Source organism: Hippocampus comes, unplaced genomic scaffold (assembly GCF_001891065.2).
Source record: "Hippocampus comes isolate QL1 unplaced genomic scaffold, H_comes_QL1_v1.1 scaffold55, whole genome shotgun sequence".
NCBI classification, from domain to species: Eukaryota; Metazoa; Chordata; class Actinopteri; order Syngnathiformes; family Syngnathidae; genus Hippocampus; species Hippocampus comes.
Window position 1 is genome coordinate 839,204 of NW_017806170.1, and position 24,450 is coordinate 863,653.

The following is a 24,450-nucleotide window of genomic DNA, read 5'->3' on the forward strand; positions in this document are numbered from 1 at the left end:
TTTGCTCTTTACTCTTTCATTCTCACAGGACGGGATAAAATATTGATCCTCGATGATGATAATTCTTCCCTTGATAAGCTATTGATGTACTGCGGGCAAATATTGATGCGTGTGTTAAGCTGCCATGACAAACACATTGTCTTGTTTACCTGAGTGAATTGAAATCCTGATCGTCACGATGATGTCTGCATTTGCAGTCATCCGAGAAGTTTGTGTATGGTTGGGGGGTGGAGGGTGTAAGACCACATGGGAGCCAAACAACAATTTAAGTTTTTCATTTCCAGTATAGCACAAGAATCAAAGTACAATTTGAGCTGTCTTGTGAACACAGCAAGCTATTAAGAATTGCTTCTAAATATAAAATTCATTATCGAGTCACATTGGGTCTCCTGCTGCTGGGTAGAATTCGTACACAATTCAAGTGAAAAATGAAGCCATTACTGAAATTACTTTAGTATCTTAAGTAATTTTCCATTTCTACTTGACTTCAATTTTTTCATTTCTCCCCATGTTGCTCGGCAGAGTTTGAGCAATAAAGGTAATTGTGCCACATTCGTCAGTGAAAAACAAAATTGGAGAAAAATAGCTTTTAACGATTCATTTGCTTTAATTGTGCAGTCATACAATGTTTACAATTCAAGTTTTTTTTCTTGTTCACATCCCTAAAATAAATAAAAGGAAAAGGCTCCAAAATTCATTTTCCTGGTTTCATCACATTCTTGCCACTTGTTGCTAGGCAGAATTCAGGGTGTGCATGCATTTCTACTATATTGATCAATGAAAAATAAAATCAAGGGGGCGAATGTTGCGCCTGCCTATTTTTTATTTCCCTTTATAAAAAAATTACTACGTAAAATTAAATCACTGCTCTGTATTAAATATAAACTTTTAAAAAACTAGCAAAAAAATGCCGTATTTTCACCAGTGGCTGAAAGAATGACGACATTTTCTTGGTTTTCCTTTCCTTTCCTCCCTCATGGTGTTGTTTCTGCCAGGTGGAGTACGACGGCCTGACGGGGCACGTTGAGTTCAACAGCAAAGGTCAGAGGACCAACTATACCCTGCGGATCCTGGAGAAACACCGAGGAGGCCACAAGGAGGTCAGACTGCTTTTTTTTTTTTTTTTGGGACACGCCGCCATCAGGTCACTGTGCACCGCCGGCTCTTTGGCGGGAATTTGCAGGTCACCTGTGTACTTTCCAAAATGCGACGGGAGTTGCGATATGTATAAGGGTCGGCAACCTTAAATACTTTGAGCCGTTAATTGAAAGAAAAAAAAAAAAAGAACACACACAGGGTGCCACAAAAGCCCTTTTGACAGATTTTTTTTTTTTATTATACGGGTATATATGAAAAAACTATCGTTTTGCCTATAGAGAGAGAGAGAGAGAGAGAGAGAGAAAGAGAGAGAGAGAGAGCGAGAGAGAGCGAGAGAGAGAGAGAGAGAGGGAGAGAGAGAGAGAGAGAGAGAGAGAGAGAGAGAGAGAGAGAGAGAGAGAGGTATGTATGTATGTATGTATGCAGGGAATGCAGGGAATGCAAAATGGTATTTCTGCGTGCAACAAAAAGGTTTTGAACTCTTAAAAAAGAAAATAAAGACACTTGGTTGAAGCTTACTTTCAAATAAAATAGTCTATCTATTGGAGTCTTCCTTGTATTCATGAAATTAAAGCCAAACTGTAATTATCGACCTGTAGTAAACCAAAAATGCCATTTTCTTCGGTGTTTCATCATTTTCTCCCGTCTGGAGCGTGTAGTCAGTTGTCAACTGGAACTAAAAAGGCTTATTATCAAGCGACAATGTGAAATATAGCAAAATAATTGGCAATTAGAATATTTGTTTGAACTGGTTAAGGTGATTTTTTTTTTTTTTTTTTTTTTTTTTTGTGGGGCACAGTATAGATGTTACACTGAAAAAAAAATATGGGATGTTGAATTTACTCCGTTTTATTCCCTTAAGTGGTTGTGCAAAATCAAATCATCTGGAAGCAGAACATTTTTTTAAATTGAGATGTAATCTACAAAAAAAAAAAAAATCTAGATCCCGAATATTTGACTTTGTGCATCTACTTGATGAAATTGAGTAAATTCCAACGGAACAAAAAAAAACTGTTTGATTTTAATGTTACGTGTTTGTGTTATTTGGAAAAATAAAGAAAGACGTCAGTCGAAATGAAATATTTATTAACCAATTGAATCAAATCTTTCGCAAGTTTGACATTGAAGGATGCCTGTAAATGGCCAAGATGATCTTCAAGTGGCTGCTTCAACCAACATTGTCCAAATTTCCAGACATGGCCGCGTGAGACTTTTTTGTGAGTCCACTCATGATCGACATGCCTCCAAAATTTCTGTTTCCAAGTGAAACCGGCTCACAGGCTGAATTTTCAGAAAATTCCAAGGGGAGTCCGCAGCGCCTATGAGACATAAATATTGACCAGGATGAAATTTGCCATTATTTGGCCTCAGAATAATATCGGTGAAGAAAGGAAGCAATTTTAAGTCTGCCTTTGAACCATCTCACTTCTGTCTGGACAAAAGGCCATCGCTAAGGCAATTTCATTACAACAAGGGGCTTTTTTTTTAAATTTTTTTTTTTTAATCATGCAACACTTTTGTAACGATTCCCTGCAGTTTCTTCATTTCACTAACGACTTTAGGGAGCTGTGGATGAGCTGGAGCCGCATTCAGGGTTGGCTAATAAATCAGAATAATCATCATCCACTCCTCGACTGGTGTGAATGTTTTTGTATTGTGTGTGTGTGTGTGTGTGTGTGTGTGTGTGTGTGTGTGTGTGTGTGTGTGTGTGTGTGTGCTTTTAAAGAGATAATCCCCATGACCTTCAACAAAAGAGGCTTGTTTTTTTGGGGTGGTAATATTTGATCTGCTGGCCCGGAGCCCAAAATATATTTGTCAAACCAGCGTGCCGCCAAACTGACCAGCCGTGTCCTTTCATAGGCGGGATTAAATGAAGCCCGAGCGCTCACACGGGTGCCGCGCTTCATTGACCGGATGAGGCCACTTTTCTCTCCCGCTCGATGGGGCCGCTCATTTACGCGGCGCCCCCGCGTTTAGCGCCAAATGCCAGCTGATAAAGCGCCGCTGTTCTTTAATTTGGCGTCTCACTTGTCACAATTAACGTTCCAGCTCGGCGGCAGGATGAAATGTCAGAGTGGGATGAACGGAACGAAAAACTGGGTTTTTCATTTTTTATGATTTTTCTTTTTTTTTTTTTTTTTTTTTTGCAAGGAATCGTGGAATGACCGGCTGATCTATCGCAAAAACAATGGCTTTTGTTCAACGCCGTTGCACACCGCCGCAGCCAGTTAGATTGTAATGGCACACTTATGTACTTAAGTGACTTGAGTGTCACATAAAAGTGAAATACGCCGAAAGACGCTAGTGGCGAGAAAGATATTGCAGCCCATGAATTGATTTGTTTGGAATGAAAGAATACCGCATTGCCGCATGTTCGGCGGAGGCCCCCCATTGGGGTCAATTAAAGCGATGCGCGCGTACTGTTTATGATGGCTGACAAAGTGGTTAGCATTGCAAAGGTTCTCTGTTTAATAGCCCAAGAGAGTCAACAAAGGCTACTAATGATGTTACACATTCGACAAGATTCGCAAATCACACCACAGTCCGACCTTTCGGCACGTTCATCTCGTCGGCCGGTGCGGCCGCGTTTGGAGAGCCCCGTTGTACGCTGTGAGCGCGTGCATTTCACGCACAAAAAGATGGAGGAGCGAGGAGTGAAGAGTTACTTTTTTTTCCCAAAAATGTTCAATTAACGTCATGATAACAACAGAAAAAAAAATGTGAACACCAGATGAGAAGCTAGTGGGGAATTTTTCGGGCTAGCACAAGTCAATGCACTTTCCGCAAATCATTCATGTCAAACAATTCTCTCAATTGAGGCCATCGATGGAATTGCTGGAATAAATCTTGCTTCTCCAAATATTTTGTCATCCTTGTTCACAGCCACTGATTCGTGTTCCTCGAATCACATGCCCCATTTTGGCAAAGTCGGGACTTGAAAGGACTGGCGTCCGTTTCCAAGTGTAGCAAGTGAAAAAGTGGTCAGAAACAGAAATACTCTAGCAAAGTGCAAACGCCCGAAGGGAATTTCGACTCAAATACAGGGACCAGAGTTGGAGTTGCTTGCTTACATCCGACCACTGCAATTTTTCTATCCAATATGTTCATGTTCCTAGAACACCAGCCAGCTTGACGCTCACAGAACCTTAAATCTCTTTGTCCTCACTTTGCTCCCCTGCGTGCGAACGTCCCCTTAATTTATTTTCAATGATTTCTCGGTGTCACATTGATATGGTGGCTGTAACCTTCTACAACTGAATCATATTTCTCTGGGGGGGGGCGAGCGTCGGTTTGCTGATGAAGCTTGAAGGACGTTTTCTCTCTCCCAAATCTCCACCGGTTAGATTGGCATCTGGTACTCCAACAACACCCTGGCAATGAACTCCACCAGCCTGGATATTAACGTGTCGGAGACGCTCGCCAACAAGACCCTCATCGTCACCACCATTCTGGTAAGGTCGCACCTTGCTTCAAGGGGGCTGCGACAAAGCGTGCGCGGTGTGTTTGTTTCTGTGTGTGTGTGTGTGTGTGTGTGTGTGTGTGTGTGTGTGTGTGTGTGTGTGTGTGTGTGTGTGTGTGTGTGTGTGTGTGTGTGTGTGTGGTGTCTTTTATGCTTTTCACTTACGGCTTCCGCTAGCGTTATCGGAACTGACAATATTGACAGAGTAATATTCTACAACATTCCCCTTGTGATTGTTTCGTGGATGTGGGGAACAAATGATAATAGAAGCCTCACTAAAATTAGCCTGTTCTGAAGGGGTGGTCGCATGTCATGGAAAAGAGCCCCTGCTGTGCTCCTTATAGAAGGTGAGTACAGCTTTTGTTACCGTAGCAACTTGGGGCACAGCTTCGGGGTTGCAAGAAAACTACGACTAGCCCAGAGTGTGAAGAAAGTATTTTCACTCACGGAGGCAGAACTTCGCAACCGCACCACTGAGCTGCACGAACACGTTCCCCCCCCCCCCCCCCCGCCACCCCCTCCCAATGTGTCGACAACGTCAATTGCAAATGCAATTTTTTGGTTTTGACATGATCGTGCTTCTCTGGATCCTGGCTCGGATTGACACCCGCTAGTGGCTTTGGATCTTCTCCCAGCCTACCTTTCAAGTTATGGGCAGAAAAGCTCCAATTTAGCCCCACAGTCACATTCCGCAGTCCTGCAGAATTGAGATGGGCTTTCTCACAGACAGGTTTTGGTTACTAGGCAGCGAACAAAAGAGTGACTTTGTGGTTTATTATCCTTGATGAGACCCGACTTGTTATTGGCACGTCAATTTTCCGTCATAAATTGAATAGAATCAAATCCATTCTGATTGTCATTTTGTCACAGTTCGTTTACAATCTCACATGTGCTCTTATTTTTCATTCTCAAATCATGTCTTATCCAGTGGCCTGACTGAAACACCCACCCCCACCCCCTTCCACTTTTGTCCGAATGAAATGCCCGATAAAAAAAGCTCAGTTCTGAGAACTGGAAATACTGTACTGAGAAATGCTTACAGGAATAAAAGAGTGACGGTACATTCAACGCCTCAGTACACCCACCTAGCAAGACACCCACTTTGTGTCAAGTAGAGCAGATATGAAAAGTCAACAGCATACGCGCGCACGCACACACACACACACACACACACACACACGCACACACACGCACACACACACACACACGCACAACCACATCATTTGTGCTTTCAGAAAGTAAATGTAGCTTACTAGCTCTCATTGTACAAGCAGCTGTCCCGATGTAAAAGTGTGGCAACGTCCGTTTGCTCGCTTTATTGGCAACGTTTCTTGCCAGTGTATTCCATGCCAACGGAGAGCCAATTCGTTTGCCTCTCAAAATGATGGTCAAATTGCACGAAAAATGCTTTTTTTTTTGCTTTGCTTACGTTTCCACCCCTATTAACGTTCACATTTCAAAGTCTCGATTTCACAAAATTCATTTTTCATTTGCCGATTTTGCTTAAACTTCATTATAATGACCAGATTTTCCCCACATAGTGAAAAGTCCTTCATGACGACGAACCATGGGAAGCTAACCGTCGCCGCGACCTTGCTCAGGAACAAAATGTACCGCCCGGGAGTCCCCTCCGTTGCTTAGCTACGCTACTGATCGACTCGTACAATTTGGGATTAGGAGGAACTGAAGGAAAATCCATCCATACATCCATTTTCCGATCCGCTTTATCCTCACAAGGGTCGCGGGGGGTGCTGGAGCCGATCCCAGCCATCTTCGGTCAGTGGGGGGGAAGACACCCTGAAACGGTTGCCAGCCAATCACAGGGCACGCAGAGACAACCAACCATCCACGCTCACACTCACACCTCACATAAGCTCAGTCGTGCTTATGCATGTTCCCTAGGAAGACCGCGCTGTATGAAAGAGACCTTGCCTACCATAGTTTATAGTAGCCATGGATTTAGGGGGGAAAAAAAAAGTGTCTTGTTGTTGCCGCATTAAATCAAATGCTCCCTGGAAAGCTTTGGCTTGCACTTGCGATGCGTGGCAGACAGAGTGCTTTGATAGCGTGTTTTGTAATGTGCTTACAAAGCACTGTGATCACTGTAACCGCACTTTGAACAGCTCTCGCCGGGGAGCCGCGGTGTTGACAGGGGTGCAGCTACCTTCGGTGACGTTTGCCACTGCAGTGTGCGTCCTTTACGGTCTGCGCCAGAGTTACTCCGGCAGCGCTCATTCAGATGAATTCCGACCATTCCCAGCGGTACCTCTTGCCCTCGATTCGGAGTGTGAAGTGCGTGTTGAGAATACAACACTTAAGAAAGAAAGAAAAAAAAAACGCACACACACACACACACACACACACACATTTAAAATAATTTCATCCAAATGTTGAGGCTAGCTCTTTGTCCTTGTTTTGCTATACGTGTTCTCCCGCAGCTTGTCCTCTCACTGCGGAAAAGACTACTACCTGTTTGGAATGGAAAGGAATTGATGTTTTAGCTCGCATTTGCAGCCAGAATGCATCAGCGCTGCCATTTTCTTTCCTTAAAAAAAAACAAAACAAAACAAAACAAAAGGCTAATTGGCGATTGGAATCGAGTCAGACTGTGAGGATCTCATGGGAGAGAGATGCAAATGTTGTCTGCGGCGACCCGACAAGCTCCAGACATATCTTGCAAATGCACACCACTACATCATCAGATTCATCGGCCCTTGAGCTTGAAAAAAATATTTGTTGGGGGTCACTGGAGGACGACACGAGCTGTATCAAATCTGCTGCATTCCCAAATGGAATAATTGCAAGTCGTATGAATTTGGATTTGTATTGTTGTGGTTTTACTTTGCAGCGGTTTAAAACTTGACTGCGTTATCAGAACAGTTATTTCCAAGGCTTATCAACGCATTTTATATGAAAGAAAATGGCAGCACGGTGAATTGGTGGTTAGCACAATAGCCTCGCAGTTGGGAGATTCTGGGTTCAAAAAATATTTCACGAAAAGACCAGAGTTTAAAAAGAAAAGAAAGCATTTTTAAAATCCAGTGATGTCTTGAGGTGTGAGCTTTTAAAGATGGAAGCAGTCATTCTTTTTGCTTTGACTTGCGGGCATAAACTGGAAAAATGCTGAGCAATTCTTCCAAAAGAGTTCTCAAGCTGTTTATTTGCTTCTCCCTTTTGAAGTTGACTGTCAAACACACACATTGTACTGTATATTCAGACCAACAACATACACTTGTTTTAATTTGGACTGTTTAGCTTAATGCTAACCAACCATAGACAGGCTAGGCTAATGAATAGCATCAGTGTCTGCGTGTTGTAAACCTTCAAGTAACTGATTATTCAACACAACACCAGTATTTGTTTTCAAATAGTAGTAGTATGAACAAAATAGTTGAGGAATTCGAAGGGCACAGTTGAACTATTCAGAGAAAGAATTTGTGACAGTCTTTAGCAACAATTAGCATTTCGCTATGCAGTGAACTGTGGTAGTGTGTGACTTAAATCGTTTCGCCTAGTCTAACAGTAGATACAGCTTGTAGCATCACAAGCCTAGAAAGTAACTTTTTTTGGGGTCAAATATACCCCAAAAAAGATTTTTGAATTTGGAAGAGACTGTAATGCGATGTGGGAGCTTCCACGAGCTCTCGTTTCTGTCTCTCTGGAGGATTACACAAAACCGTTCCCAAGTGGAAGTCGAATAGGGAAAGTAGCTGCCGAGGAACCCGCAGTCATTCTAAACAAGAGGGGAACGAAGAAAAACAAGCCCAGAGGAGTTTGATGTGATGAGACGCAGACGCCGCACAACAAAGAGCATTTGTGTGCCAACTGTGTGAAAGTTGCGGCTTTCCCCTCTAAATAAACTCCCATCTTATTTTCGTCAGGGAGTCAAATAAACACGAACAAACGTTGATTTGACTTTCTCCAGGATACAAGTGTAGGATGCCTGTCAGAGACGCTGCGCAAGTGATAACATTTGCAGGAAGAACATTTGCGAGGCCGTTTTAACATGCGGCGCGATTACAGGAGCAGTAACGGGTCACATTATGATGGAGCAACTCAAAGAGACAGATATAACAATGTTCACTGGCATATATTCTTTATCCTCTATGTAAATTTACTAACGTCATTGCATCTTACTGTGTCACTTAGAGTAGTCGTAGAAGTAGTGCTATTTTTCTTTGTTTGTCTGCATGATTGTATTAACTACCACCCAAATGGCCAAGGCAGGCACAGCGCAAGGAGCAGCTCAATAAATTGGATTACAGCATTGAATCAAGTTGCGCAAACTGTTTCATTCATTACATTCTGTTTAATTATGTCATTAGTCTGTTTTGATGGAAATTAATGACTCGCTGTGGCAACCCCTAAAAAGGGACAAGCCGAAAGGAGAAGAAGAAGAAGATTGTTGTGGTTTTACTTTGCAGCGGTTTAAAACTTGACTGCGTTATCAGAACAGTTATTTCCAAGGCTTATCAACGCATTTTATATGAAAGAAAATGGCAGCACGGTGAATTGGTGGTTAGCACAATAGCCTCGCAGTTGGGAGATTCTGGGTTCAAAAAATATTTCACGAAAAGACCAGAGTTTAAAAAGAAAAGAAAGCATTTTTAAAATCCAGTGATGTCTTGAGGTGTGAGCTTTTAAAGATGGAAGCAGTCATTCTTTTTGCTTTGACTTGCGGGCATAAACTGGAAAAATGCTGAGCAATTCTTCCAAAAGAGTTCTCAAGCTGTTTATTTGCTTCTCCCTTTTGAAGTTGACTGTCAAACACACACATTGTACTGTATATTCAGACCAACAACATACACTTGTTTTAATTTGGACTGTTTAGCTTAATGCTAACCAACCATAGACAGGCTAGGCTAATGAATAGCATCAGTGTCTGCGTGTTGTAAACCTTCAAGTAACTGATTATTCAACACAACACCAGTATTTGTTTTCAAATAGTAGTAGTATGAACAAAATAGTTGAGGAATTCGAAGGGCACAGTTGAACTATTCAGAGAAAGAATTTGTGACAGTCTTTAGCAACAATTAGCATTTCGCTATGCAGTGAACTGTGGTAGTGTGTGACTTAAATCGTTTCGCCTAGTCTAACAGTAGATACAGCTTGTAGCATCACAAGCCTAGAAAGTAACTTTTTTTGGGGTCAAATATACCCCAAAAAAGATTTTTGAATTTGGAAGAGACTGTAATGCGATGTGGGAGCTTCCACGAGCTCTCGTTTCTGTCTCTCTGGAGGATTACACAAAACCGTTCCCAAGTGGAAGTCGAATAGGGAAAGTAGCTGCCGAGGAACCCGCAGTCATTCTAAACAAGAGGGGAACGAAGAAAAACAAGCCCAGAGGAGTTTGATGTGATGAGACGCAGACGCCGCACAACAAAGAGCATTTGTGTGCCAACTGTGTGAAAGTTGCGGCTTTCCCCTCTAAATAAACTCCCATCTTATTTTCGTCAGGGAGTCAAATAAACACGAACAAACGTTGATTTGACTTTCTCCAGGATACAAGTGTAGGATGCCTGTCAGAGACGCTGCGCAAGTGATAACATTTGCAGGAAGAACATTTGCGAGGCCGTTTTAACATGCGGCGCGATTACAGGAGCAGTAACGGGTCACATTATGATGGAGCAACTCAAAGAGACAGATATAACAATGTTCACTGGCATATATTCTTTATCCTCTATGTAAATTTACTAACGTCATTGCATCTTACTGTGTCACTTAGAGTAGTCGTAGAAGTAGTGCTATTTTTCTTTGTTTGTCTGCATGATTGTATTAACTACCACCCAAATGGCCAAGGCAGGCACAGCGCAAGGAGCAGCTCAATAAATTGGATTACAGCATTGAATCAAGTTGCGCAAACTGTTTCATTCATTACATTCTGTTTAATTATGTCATTAGTCTGTTTTTGTAACAGACAATTTTATCCAGGACTATTTTTCCTTTATTAAAAAAAAAAAACGTCCGGAACAGATTAATGACTTTTCTATTTGTTTCAATGGGGAAAGCTGATTTGCCATTGTTTTGGGTATGATCACGGAACAAATTAAACGCAAAATGGCACGCTCTGGCCTCAGTTAACATCATCATGATTAAATGACCCGTTCCCGGCCGGTATTTGCCCCTTCACCAGTTGGACGCAACCCCTTCACATTGCCTGCCTTTCTCTTCTATTCAGGAAAACCCGTATGTGATGCGCAAAGACAACTACCAGGATTTCCAGGGCAACGACCAGTATGAGGGCTTCTGCGTGGACATGTTGAGGGAACTGGCGGACATCCTCAAGTTCTCCTTCAAGCTCAAGCTGGTGGATGACGGGCTGTACGGCGCCCCCGAGCCCAACGGCTCCTGGACGGGCATGGTGGGAGAGCTTATAAACAGGGTGAGTCCTTGTCCAGCGGAATCGCTAAAGACAACGGTCGGTCTCTGTTTGGATTCGGAAACCATTTTTACAATGCCCGGCCACAGTCTAGCGATAAATAAAGCAACGGAAGTAGCTATAAATTTTCAGAACAGCTTCATTGTTATGCAGTGCAGCGAGTAGAGAATTGCAGCAAACCGGCTAACAAACAAATGTGCCTGTCTGTGGCTGGGCTGTCGACCAAGATTTTGGAATGAGTGTCATATAATAACTAGATGGCGCAGTGACAGGTTATGGAATGTGATGGATGGATCTCCTTAAAGTGGAACTTTCTTCTTTCGTCGCATTTTTTTGCTCAACATCGGAGCTTGAGAAGACAAGTTCTAAGCGTTTTGTGTTTCATGGTGACATGTTGATCGATAGTTTCATGGAACAGTAAAAACTCCCAATTAGCGCATTTCGCATCGCCCATCTGTCTAGTTTACCTGTTTCTAAATTGGTGGCGATTGGTTGAAGTCCCTCGGAAGATTTCGTTCAGGTACTAACTTGGAATGGTCAGATCCAATCCACTGGATGCATATGAAGCCCGATATAAGCTAAACTTTGTGAATTGGTACGAGATAGTTTTTGTTAGTACCCGCCAGATCCAATCCATAAACCCAAACTGTATCATGCACTATATCACAGGTGTCAAATCAAGGCCCGGGGGCCAGATCTGGCCCTCCACGTCATATTATGTGGCCCGGGAAAGCAAATCATGTGTGTCAACTTCCATGGTCCTTGCTAAAATTTGTACAAGGATGTCAAATTGTCACGTGTAATAAATAAATTTTGTAATAATTTTGTTACCCTGTTTACACTCAACAAATAGTTGACTGATTTCAAAGCTAGTTATCCATCAATTTATTGTGTCCAAGTAATAATACGATTTCCTGATGAAACATGTATTCGGTTTCGCTGTCGTAACGGCCCTCTCGGGGAAGCCGTAACTCCAATGTGGCTCGCGACAAAAATGAGTTTGACACCCCTGCAAGTTTATATCCTCCACTTCATTTTGCGCGACATGCTAGCAGGCGTCAAGGTAAACAACAGCCAGCTTCCAATATCTGCTGTGACCAAATCTCTGAATTCACTTTGCAAAAGGTCTTGAAAACCAAATCGACACAGTGCCCTTGTGGAGCATCGCTTCTTCATTTGATGTTATTTTTTTTCTTCACTGTATGCATAAGGAGTTGATCACACACACACACACACACACACACACACACACACACACACACACAAAAACTCTGCTGTTCCTTCCTTCCTCTGTGGGTCGGGGGGGTCTGAAGAGGGGCAAGGGAGGGGGGGCTTATCTGGGACACACGCTGACTTAATAGTTCCTTCAAAGTCAGCGCTTACATGGCCCAAAATTGCCCATGTCGTTTTTTTTTTTTTTAAATAATATATTTCACCCCACCACGTTCACCCCTTGGAAGCCATTTTTGGGGTGCTCTCGGCGGGTTAATAAGAGCGCCCAATCGGCCTGTTCTGCTTAATTACCTTACGCCGGTGCACTTCAATTACCAGACTGCTGTCCCCCCCCCCCCCTGTGGGGTCTGCCACTCTGGCGCTCCCGCCAGCGCTCCACGCGCTACCATCAACCGACGCCAGTACTGCCTGATCACTCAGCTCTAATTAGCGACCCATGTTCATCAATTAGCTTCTAATGGAGGAGGAGGGTGGGGGAGAAAGCATGCAAGAGGGGCTACAGAGGTGGAAAAACCTGCCAAGCCTGTGCTTCCTCACAATTAGCCTCATTTTAGTTGATGGATAGAATTTTTTTTTTTTCTCCAAATGCCTATTCGAGTGCATTCGAGCACTTGTGGCTGCTCTGCCTCTGCCATCAAGTGCGTGCGGTTCTTGTTTTTGCACCCACCTGAAATACTTGTGTTGCTTCAATGCTTGCTCTCCATCCTCCATAGTTGATCTATTTTCATCCGTCCCCGTAGAAAGCCGACCTGGCCGTGGCGGGCTTCACCATCACGTCAGAGCGCGAGAAGGTGATCGACTTCTCCAAGCCCTTTATGACCTTGGGGATCAGCATCCTGTACAGGGTTCATCTGGTAAGGATTTTTTTAGGGGCACGTCTCATCCTGGATTTATTATTTCTTTTTTTTAATTTTTATTTTATTTTATATTATTTTTTTGGGCCATGCTTTTTAGCCTTTTGAAAGATTATAGGCCAGAGAAAACAGAAGGCAGCTTACCGTTTTATTTTTTTTTGTTTTGTTTTGTTTTTAAATGGCTCCCATCCCGATTTCCTGTTTTGGTAACAGGGGTCTCTTCAGGCAATTCAAAGTTGTGAAATGTCCAATATATGCATGTTGTGTTCATTGTGAACATAAATGTTTATGTTGAGGTTTTGGCAATGACAAAAGAGGAGTAGAGTCACACTGCAGTGTAAAGACATGAGCAACGAGTCACAATTTTACAAGGACATAATTTGTCAATTTTTTTTTCTTTTCTATTCTAGTCAAAGCACATCTCTGTCTTGTAAATGATGCATGTGCATATCTAGAATATTAGATTATATTCCGTTTTTCTTGGAACATTCCAGCCTCTGCATCAGCGCAGTCACGCAAAAACTGGCAGATCCTTATTTTTGTATCATTGCGAGGCTCGCTAAGCGTTTGCCAATTTGGCAGAGCAGTCGCCACCACACTGGTCGGGCCAGCACAGCAGCAGGAGTGTCTTGGAGATGTGCCGGGCAAAGGGACAATTTGGTGGCAGAAACTGATCACCTCGAAGTGAGGTTGCAGGGTAGACAACTGATCTAACGCGCCGTACTAGTATTTCATTCATAAATATGTGAACGGTGGGCAAAAAAACCCTGTGAATTGTATTGTGTTTTTCAAGTCACTGGGCGACATTAACACGGCAGATAACACGGGAAAAGTCTGCGCCATTCCCACTGTGGCGCAGCCTTCCCTTTTCTGTGACCAGCATCGGTCCAAACCCGCCTCTGCACAGTTCCGTTTTTTTTTTTTGTCTTTCACCGACTTTATTCTGGTCGGGTTTTGGTTTTGTCTTTTCAATTTGCCATACATAAGATCTTTTTTTTTTTTTTTAATCAATTTGAGTGCTGCGCTATTGCTACAGCAAGCGTAATTCGGCCTGAAAAGTCCCACGCTGTGTAACGCTCTGACTTAGCAGCTTTACATCTCTAATGAGCTTTGGAGCCGTAGACACTGCGAAACGGAGCACGTATGCATGGAGGCGTCGAACATGGTAGCGCCCCGCTGTGTTGCATGCTGGGAGTTTTCTCTCAAACTGCAGTGACCTGACCTCTTTTTGTACCTTGCCGTCTGTCTGTCCCACGTGGATTCCATTTCCTCTTCAGGGTCGTAAGCCAGGTTACTTCTCCTTCCTGGACCCTTTCTCGCCGGCCGTATGGCTCTTCATGCTGCTCGCCTATCTGGCTGTGAGCTGCGTGCTCTTCCTGGCTGCAAGGTCACTCACTGCATTACATTAGTGCCGGTCACTTGCCGGTGCATTTAGCCCGGTTGCGTCTATCGATCAAACGGCGGACTCCCGTCGTGACTTGCGTTCTCTCTACCAGGCTGAGCCCTTACGAGTGGTACAACCCTCACCCGTGTCTGCGAGAGCGCCGGGACATGCTGGAGAACCAGTACACGTTGGGCAACAGCTTGTGGTTCCCCGTCGGCGGCTTCATGCAGCAGGGATCCGAAATCATGCCCAGGGCCTTGTCCACCAGATGCGTCAGTGGAGTGTGGTGAGTCTTTTCATCAGGGCACCACGCAAACATAAGCTAACAACCGGGGTCTTAGATCAGAGGATGCTGTCAAATGAAAAAGAAGCTTGATATCAGTCCGCTTCTGATGCCTGATTGAATATTGAGCTTAGTTGGATGTTTCGTGAGGGTTTTATTATGATATGCGAGACAGAACAAAACTGACAAAGTCACTCGCACAAGGCTGCTCACACAAGGCAACTACTCGGGTGCATATCATTAGTCCTCTGAATAAACGCGCGCATTTTGATGACATGTAAATTGCAAACGGGGTGTAAAATCAAATTTCCCCTTGTGGGATATTAAAAGATTGTTCCTCTTCCTGTACCATGAATTATTAATCCGCCAATCCTCCAAACAAACTCGAGGACCAGGATTAGATTGTGAGAGCAGATCATATAAATTTCGTATTTCGGCGGACGTGCGGCTCAGTTCTCTTCCCTTGCCGCAAGATTCAGGACGAACAGATAAATACACGCTCAGAGCAAAACTCATCCGAGGGCATTCCTGAGGCTGTAGAAGGACTGGAAGTTATGTGCTGAGCTAATCAATGCCTGGAGCTGAAACAGATGTTTGGGACAAAGACAGGAGATGCGATGGAGGAACTCGGGCACCGGAAATTGATGCCATACAACTCACAATAAGGCAGCCAATCAGTGTTGAAGGGTACCTAGATGAAAAAAAAAGATTTTTAATGACGACAGTACACTACAGTAGACAGCTATTCATCTTTTTTTCCTTTTTTTTCCACACCAGTTACTGAAGTGGACAGCTAATTGGAAGCTGTTTTCTTCTATGCGTGAGTGTTGGGGTCACGCATGCACATCAGTCACTCCGGTGGACATCTGTTCAAAAGCCATTTAATATCCTGTAGGCTTTGATGTCAAAGTTGACATCAAGTTCCACTACACTACACACGCAGACACACGACACAATTATCACGGCAGTGGGAGTGTACCACTCCCACCGGAATGGCACGCTAGCAACCATTGTAGTGACTGAACCACAGCCTTGCCAGCAAAATTCTAGCCTTAGAAGAAAACTGTTTTTGAATACTGTCCACGAGAGTGACTGATGCGCATTTTGACATTCAGAAATTCTGGGGAATTTTCCCCCTGTCCCTTTAACGCTCGCTATTACTAACGGTAACTGCCCAAAGACTGGATATTCTCAATTGAACTATATAAGCGATACCAGAAATGATACCAATACCAATACCAATACCAAACGACACCTGTTCTTATACTCCCTTGGCCTCAATGGTCTTAACTGGATTCAAATACTTCCAAGGTCGTCAGACTCATTTTTGTCGCCGGCCACATCGTAGCTCGCTTTGAATTCAGAGGCCAGTAAACTCTTTGTTTAAATATTGTGGCGTTGATTGTGAAAGGCGGAGTGGTCACAAAAAAATGTTTGCAATAGCTTAAGGTTTTCAAAACTGACGGCAATTTGCGGTATTTGATCAGGAAGCATGACGTCGATGCGCATCATTTGCTTTTGTGCGTCCCATGAAACGATCTGGCGGGGCCAGATCTGAGCCCCGGGCTTCAAATTTGACACCTGTGAACTACTATGGTCGCCAAGAGTGCTCTCGATGTTAGCGTCACACATGCTACAAAGTACTGCACCGAATGTAACGCAGCATCGGAAATGTGTCGCGACTTTGTGTAAACGGCGCCACACTTGCAACGGCAGACGGCTGTTGTGCGCCGGGGCGCCACAACGAGAGGTGGTAAAAGAACGCTCAGTTGACAAAAAAAATAAAAAATAAAAAAAGCCAAGGGAAATCAAGTGGGAGGTCACAGCGGATACAATAAACAAACGGCTTTTGAAGAGCTTTCCACCATCGGCGACAGATGCACAATTGCGTCCTCCCGGAGAGATTTCAAAGGACGCAAATTAGCCACTTTGCGCACCCTGATTGCCGTTGCTCTCGCCCCGCCGTCCAGGTGGGCGTTCACCCTCATCATCATCTCGTCCTACACGGCCAACCTGGCCGCTTTCCTGACCGTGCAGAGGATGGAAGCCCCCATCGAGTCCCCCGACGACTTGGCCGACCAGACCAACATCGAGTACGGGACCATCCACGGCGGGAGCACCATGACTTTCTTCATGGTACGTGCGGGGGTTTTGGGTTTTGTTGTGTTTGTTACTCTCTTGGCGCTTTTGTCTAATGCGCCGTGACGCATTTTTGTCTTAATGTTTGTCCTCACATCTGCCACTTCATCTCCGTTGGCTGTGGCATGCATTTAGGTGGCTTTTGTTTGCTTACAAGAGCGCCTCGGGGCATCTGTGTTGGCATCTGTGTTTGTGTAACTCGAGCGTGCGTGCGCGTATGTTGTGTTTTTCCGTGTAGGTGCGTTTACATATGGGAATGTGAGTAGGTGAGCGTATTTGTTTATTTGTGAGGGAATGGCCATTAGCCAGTTTGTGAGCGTTTGTATTCCCTTGGTCTTGTTGATCTTTCGGTTGCAGTTGAGGGGGGGAGAAAAAAAAGCCCTGAATGAGGTGCGCTCCCAGCAAGCCCCGCCCACCCGTAGCGCAGCTGATGATGCATCGACCCGACGCCACCGCCGAATAATGTCTTCCCTCGAGTCACCCCGCTTTTTCTTGCCCCCGCCCGTCTAGTCGGCACTGATGTCACCACGTTATTATTCGCACTGGATTTTTCAGCCGCGCGCGCGTCTTTTCTTATCGCTTCATGTCTTTGCCTATCTGAGCCCGCGTGTCCTTTAGTCCTTTTGCCGATTCACAATGCTTCTGTTGTCACCCGCGTAGTTATATTTCGGTGACGTGCGATAATGCCTTCCTTCATCCCTCACGGAGATTGTGCAAGAATTAAGCAAAGCAAAAGACAACAAACACAGAGCAGTTCACTGAGAGTGAGGAGAGGTTGGCTTTAGTCCGGGACTGCCCACATGTCAATCATACGACTGGCACTTTCCAACCCAGGGAGCCAATTGGAGACGCCGGTGATAGTCAACACAACTCTTACAAAATAGGAAAAAAAAATAAGTTCACAAAAATATGTACATTTTTAATTATGTCTGTTTACTGTGTGATTCATTAGGGGTAAAATTAGATCGATTTTCACAAATGAATAATAAAATGCATTCAAGAAAAATCTATTTAATGAGGAATTCTGTTGTTTTCTTTTTTTAAATGTATCTAGTCTTTATTTCACCATGATATAAAATATATTAAAATACCAATTTTATTTATGGAATGGTAAACCACAAAATAAATCTTTTTTTTTTAACCAAAAAAAAAAGTTTCCTTACACGTACACTCAATAGTCAATCAAGGGAGCAATACAAATTACTTTTTTTTTTTTTTTTTAGCTCTTGTTCACTTTCTGTGTCCACTGTCTCCCCCCCGGCCCAACTCTTTTCCAATCCGGCCTGGCTCCCTCCGCAGAACTCTCGCTACCAGACGTACCAGCGCATGTGGAACTACATGAACTCCAAGCAGCCCAGCGTGTTCGTCAAGAGCACAGAGGAGGGCATCGCCCGCGTGGTCAATTCCAAGTACGCCTTCCTGATGGAGAGCACAATGAACGAGTACCACCGCGGCCTCAACTGCAACCTGACGCAGATCGGAGGCCTGCTGGACACCAAGGGATACGGCATCGGCATGCCGCTGGGTACGCGCTCACGCCGACGCTCTCTCCTTTGCGCCGCACTTGTTACGGCCTCGTGAGCAAAGTAGGTCAACTCATCGCCTGTGCGCTCCCGATCCATTTATCTCCACGCTCGGATCTTAATCAACAAAAAGAATCTTCAAGTGTGCCACGATATGTAATAGGCGCTGGTGTTTTTAATTAACACCGCGCCGCCAATTTATTTTTCCTTCTTAAGGTTTGAACATCATTGAGTCACGAAGAATTGTGTGTGCGTGTGCGTGTGTGTGTACGTGTGTGTGTGTGTGTTTCTATACTGTATATGTATAGTGCCCTCTAATCAACAGCTTCCCCACGATTTGTATTGTAAGCACGCCGCTTGGCCTATCAAGGCCACCATTTTTGTCAGCCGCTTTGGTCCGTCTGTAATGGTCTTCTTAATCTCCCAGGTTCGCCCTTTCGAGACGAGATCACGCTGGCCATCCTCCAGCTGCAGGAGAACAACAGGCTGGAGATCCTGAAGAGGAGGTGGTGGGAGGGGGGGCAGTGTCCCAAAGAGGAGGACCACCGGGCCAAAGGTCAGTCCACTCAAAAGGACTTTGTGCACTTCTCCTCAAGTCATGATCAGTTCGCCAGCATCGGGCCGAAACACCTCCCGTGTCACAATTTGATCAGTTTCTTCCGCAAATCTATACTGTTGGTCAATCCAAATGTCGTTTTTTTTTTAACAAATTATTGACCAATCTCAAGTGTTGAAAATGGCTTGGTCTCTCCCGAAAAGTGCTGATTTTGGTGGTACAAGTAGTCCGCCCGACGCCGGGCATATGTTGGATCATAAATATCGTAACCAAGCTTGTGCTTATAAAATGACAAAATGTTCTCAAACATTTTTTTTTTGAATTAGATTTTTTTTTCGTCATCCAGTGACCACATAATTATTATTTTTTTTAAATAGACGGGTTTTTTTTCCCCATTTTCTTCTAAAATGACAAGCATTTTCTCATGAAAATTTTCCCTCGTGAAATAATGATTCTCTCAAACGTATCAAACTTACTTGTACCACTAAAACTGTATTCTCATAAAATGTTGTTTTTTTGTCATCTCATCAAATGATGACCTTTTCATTTTTTGGGCCAGACAAATTACCGGTACCCCCTTCTTATTACTAATTTACGCTCATAAAATGACATTTTTTTACCTTTTGAAATGATGATCTTTTTTGACATATTAAGGCTTTACTCTTTTTACTTCTTTATTAATCTGTACAATTATAACTTTATTTTTGTCATTCAATATTATTTTTCCAGGAGCCTTTTTTTGGGGCACAACTGACATTTTTCTTTCAATATTAAAACTTCATTTTGGTAAATGTATGACTTTCTCTTGTAAAATTGCCCCTTAATTCTTGCAAGATTACTTTTCCCTCATTGCGTTTTTTCATTTCAAACGCATCGACCATTTTTTTTCTCGCAATAGTAACTTTATTCAAATTCTAACTTTCTCTCATAACATTTACTCTTTCCTGTAAATAACATGTTTTTCTTTTTTCCAGGCAAACTTACAACTTAGCAAAAAAAAAAAAAAAAACGTTTCTCACAAACATGATAAATGTCTTCGCAAAATATGATATACTTATTCTCACTGCATCATTAGAGATGGTTTTGTATATGTGTTTTTTTTCTCGTTATAACTCAATTATAACTGGAAATAAAGAATCCATCAATCTTGTCCAATCATGCATGACCGGTCGGCCAAAGGAAACCTAGCAGTTGTTTTCCCGTTGAGAATTTGGTGGCCCTTCTGTGTGTGTGTCAGGTCTTGGCATGGAGAACATCGGGGGCATCTTTGTGGTGCTCATCTGCGGCCTGATCATCGCCGTATTTGTGGCCATTATGGAGTTTGTATGGTCGACGCGCCGCTCGGCAGAGACCGATGAGGTATGCCCCCATACCTGTCCTCGCCGAACCCACAGACACACCCCAGTAGGTTCCCATGGCGACCCGCCAACCTTTTTTTCTCTTATGCGTGTCTGTGTGGGCGCGTGTGCTTGTTACGTGAGAGTGGTTCGATTGTTTTCCGGATTTGTCTCCCATTTGTGCATTCGTGCTCTACCACTTTATTTGGGGTTCATGTCTGTTCCGTGCATGCGAGAGAAGATATTGAAGTCGCGCAACCGACAGGTAGAAAAGGTGAAAGCACTAAAACCTGCCGAGATAGAAGGCTAACATGCTACCAACTAGGTAGGCGGACATTGGACAAGAGAGCAACCTGAGATTAGAAAATGCTGCGGCGGATGAGTAAAGGCCTTGTCACACTGCACTTGGTTTTCTTGGGGCTTGCCGCGGGGCAGCGCGCAAGGACGACGGTGTCCTGGTTGAAAGCTTGCCCATAAATGGAAATGCTTGCGTAAGCAGCAAGGCAGGAAGTAACAGGGAGGCTTTTCTTGCCGGCTGGTCTTTTGCTGTTGGCACTCTGAAATCACTCCGCCAGCCCCCTCTCCTACCGGATGCGCCTTCTGACGTCACCGTCACGCCGCTGTCGGAGTGAACGTTTCTCAACTCCGGGGCGCGTCGTGTGGCGGCAACGCCGCCCAATCCAAGTTTAGTCCACACGCCCTGGCACCACGTTGCTAAGTGCAGTGTGAAAAGCCGTTATCATTTAGCAACTTGAGTACACCAAACACTAAAAGGCGCAAGAAAGAAGAATTTGTGAGCCGACATTAAATGTTCCGACGTATCTCCTTTAAGAAGCTTTCCGTGAAGGGTTCCAAAACAGGGGATCCGGGGATCCCCCAGGGGTCTGTGAGCCGTAGCTTTGGGCTTTGCAACATTATTCAAATTCAAATGTTAATGTCATATCTTTTGAAGTTTGTATCTTTTTTCAAATTGTCAACTTTTAAATTCCTCTAGCATTTAAGGCACCACGTTTGTTGTTTAAATGGTGCAAGGATTATGTTGAGGGTCCTTGGACAAATGTCTCCCCTGTAAGGGGTTCCTGGACCCAAAAAGTTTGAGAACTCCTGCCACGTATTACGCTAGTATTCTTCGTCTTCCATCTTTTGGATTACTTCTTTTTGTTCTTCTTCTTCTTCTTCTTCTTCTTCTCCCCCATCTCACCGTGGCTGTCTCTCTCTGTCCGCCATGTTTGCCATCAGTCTGCGTTCTCTGACAAAGAGTACTGTTTCTGTTTATGTGAGCCCACATGACCTTTTCTTTTGAATGCTCTTTGTAAGTGTCGAAGTTTGGATGAGAAGCGTGCCTGTTGCTGGCCTGCCTGAGCGTCCATGTTGCCATGATGAAGTGTCCACGAACGAAAACAGCGGTCCTCAACTGCTCAGCTGCGGGTGGGGGGAGTACCGCTCCGGAGTGGCCCATTTGGTACCAGGGCCGCACAGAGAGACCAAATCAAAAGAAATATTTTATTGATGGGCAGAACGCGGTCGACGTTTTATTTTGAAAAACGGGCGCTTCCGCTTGAGTCTGTGTCCACGCGTCACACTCGATGTTCAACCCGAGCCCTAACGGCGTGTTTCTTGGCTATATATTGGTCGATCAATCATTATCTTGCCGTCAAAAATGCTTTCTCAGTTTTGCTTTTGTTATTCTCGTTTGAGGTGTCACTCATTTTATCCGCTTTTTGATTCGAATCCGGTGTCTTGGGTGAAACCAAACCCTGCGGTACTGCCGCTGACTGAAGACTGGAAAAATCTAGAAGCTGTTTTTTTTTCGGGTGAAAGAAGAGTCCACTCTTTCTTGTTGTTCGTTGCTTATAGCGTGACAGAAGACTTTATATTCTGCGGGCTGATCAAAATGCTCGCAAAGGGCTGGCATTGAATGAGTTAACTTATTCAGTGCCAGCCATTTTCAGACCCCGGCACATAAAAAAAAAAAAGACGTACCTGGGATGGAATGCCTGGTTTCTTAAAAAAAAAAAAATCATTCATAAAAGCAATAAACAACATCCTTGGCATTGAATGAGTTAAAACCCCCAAAAGACGTGTTTTTATTTTTATTATTATTTTCACGTATGCTCTCTGATGATTGGCTCATTTCGCAGTCTGTTTGCCCAGGTTTGCCCTGCCTCGGAAATGCGCTTGATGAGCAGATTCCATCGCTGTTTGCATTTCTTGGCAAATAGACAATATGTTCTCCACATTTTATGCTTAGTTTGTTTGTTTGTTTTTAATGATCAAATACATCCACATTGCGTTTATAGAATGTGTTTCAATTCGTTTTTCAAATAACAAAAGAATGATTGTTTTTATTTTATATCCGATCTCTCTAGATCGCAGATATTGATCTGGAACATAGGCTCCGTGATCAAAGAGCTTTCGTTATCATTTGACTCGTTTCTGTGCTGGTCCTTCAAAATAAAGCTTTGGTGAAACCAGTCCATGTTGCAAAAAAATACAACAAAAAAAAAAAGTTGGGGACCGCTGAACTAAACAGACATTGGGTGTTGCCGTCTCTCTGGATTGTAATAACTCTCTCTGCTCTTTGCAAACTCTTCCCATCCCGAAATCCATTTCCCCCTCATTTCCTTTCTTTCCACCGCCACTGCTCCCGCACCCTTTTTATTTTTTTGCATTGTGTCCATGTCCACCTTTTTTTCTCGCTTTTCCCATTCATGTGGCGTCTCGTTCTGCCGCCTGCCTACTCTTTGTCTTTCTTTTCCCTCCCTCTCGTCTTGACTTGACCACGCCTTCCCGTCCCTCGTCCTCGCCTCCCTTCCCGGGTGTCCTTTTAGGTGTCTGTCTGTCAGGAGATGATCACCGAGTTCCGAAACGCCGTTTCCTGTAAGAAGAGTGCCCGCCTTCGCCGCCGCCGCCCGCACAGCAGCTCGGCGGCGGCACTGCGCCACCCCAACCGCATCGCCCTGGGGGCCCCGCGGCCCTTGCGCCTGGTCCGAGAGATGCGCCTGAGCAACGGCAAACTCTACAGCGGAGCCGGCCCCCTCACCGGCGGGGCCGGAGGAGGCGGCGCGGGGCCGCCCGATTTGGGCCCGGGTCCCCAGCGGCTCCTCGAAGATCCCCTCGGAGCGAACGCCACCCCTCCTCCGCCGGCGCCCACCCCAGTGATGCTGCCCAGCCGCAGTTGCAGCCACGTGAGGATCTGCCAGGAGTGCCGCCGCATCCAGAGCCTGAGATCGGACAGCAGTTTGGGTTCGACCATCACGAGGATACCGCCGTCGTCGGCGCCCCTGCCGCGGCTGCCCCCGCCGCCACCGCCGTCCTCCTCCAACACGGACAGCGAGGGCGGAGGGGGTCCCAGTCCCAGGCGGCTGCACAGTCCCCCGCACCACACGGCCAGGCCCATCCCGCTTCAACAGAACCTGAACAAAGCGGACTTACTGGGGGACCAGGCCTAAGAGTGGAGCTGAGGTACTGCTTGATCCTGAAACGAGGAGTGTGGGGGTAGGGGGGGATCATAATTTAAAAAAAAAAAAAAAGGATGGGCAGATAAAGGAATTAAAAAAAACCACACAAGCTGGATACAAAAACACAGACATTTGAACCCACTATCCGGGTGACCTTGAAGCCTGCCTCGCATGCACTTTTGAATACTTCCGTTTGGACAAAAATGGAAGAAGAGCTCATGGCCAGACCATGCTTTTGACTCTTTCCCTTCTTTTAAGTGAGCGAGGCAATTTTTCCTGGTTTTTTTTTTTTTTTTTTGCAGACACTTCTCAGAAGCTAAACAATCCTGCTCGCTGGAGGACATGTTGTACCTGTATACCGTTTTAAACCAACCCGAAAGACTTCCTAAGGATTATTACATGTTTTATTCTTTTTTTTTTTTTGTCTTGTTTTGTTACCATTTGTTCAAAGTGGGAGTTCAATCAAAAACCTTTCTGTAACAATTGCGGTGGATTACGACGACGAGAAACCTGACGGCGACTCATTGTGTTTGAGAGTTTTGTGTCCCTCCCTTTGTGGCGATTTAGATGAATGGAAGTCAACATTGTGCAAAGAATTGCGAGAGTCCCGTCTGTCGTTCGTCCTTTTCGTAATTCGTGTGTGTGTGTGTGTGTGTGCGTGTGTGTGTGTGTGTGTGTGTGTGAGGATTCAAAGTGAGCAGAACCCGTGGTGAGCAGCACAGCACCCTTCTATTACAGTCTTG

At 44.5% G+C, this 24,450-nt stretch overlaps 1 protein-coding gene across 2 annotated transcripts in view; it reads left to right on the top strand.

Moving 5' to 3' along the window:
* Positions 1 to 23,786, top strand: part of grik5 (glutamate receptor, ionotropic, kainate 5) — a 107,580-nt gene extending 83,794 nt beyond the window's left edge. The window contains exons 10-20 of one of the 2 annotated variants that reach the window (XM_019896041.1): positions 996 to 1,100; positions 4,443 to 4,550; positions 10,737 to 10,940; positions 12,911 to 13,024; positions 14,302 to 14,411; positions 14,521 to 14,694; positions 16,662 to 16,827; positions 18,130 to 18,355; positions 18,781 to 18,909; positions 20,147 to 20,313; positions 23,078 to 23,786. In XM_019896041.1, the coding sequence (XP_019751600.1) occupies positions 996 to 1,100; positions 4,443 to 4,550; positions 10,737 to 10,940; positions 12,911 to 13,024; positions 14,302 to 14,411; positions 14,521 to 14,694; positions 16,662 to 16,827; positions 18,130 to 18,355; positions 18,781 to 18,909; positions 20,147 to 20,313; positions 23,078 to 23,698 (2,124 nt within the window). In that variant the 3' untranslated portion in view covers positions 23,699 to 23,786. The remainder of the gene's footprint in view (positions 1 to 995; positions 1,101 to 4,442; positions 4,551 to 10,736; positions 10,941 to 12,910; positions 13,025 to 14,301; positions 14,412 to 14,520; positions 14,695 to 16,661; positions 16,828 to 18,129; positions 18,356 to 18,780; positions 18,910 to 20,146; positions 20,314 to 23,077) is intronic. The other variant, XM_019896042.1, reaches the window with a different exon arrangement.
* Positions 23,787 to 24,450: the final 664 nt, after the last annotated feature.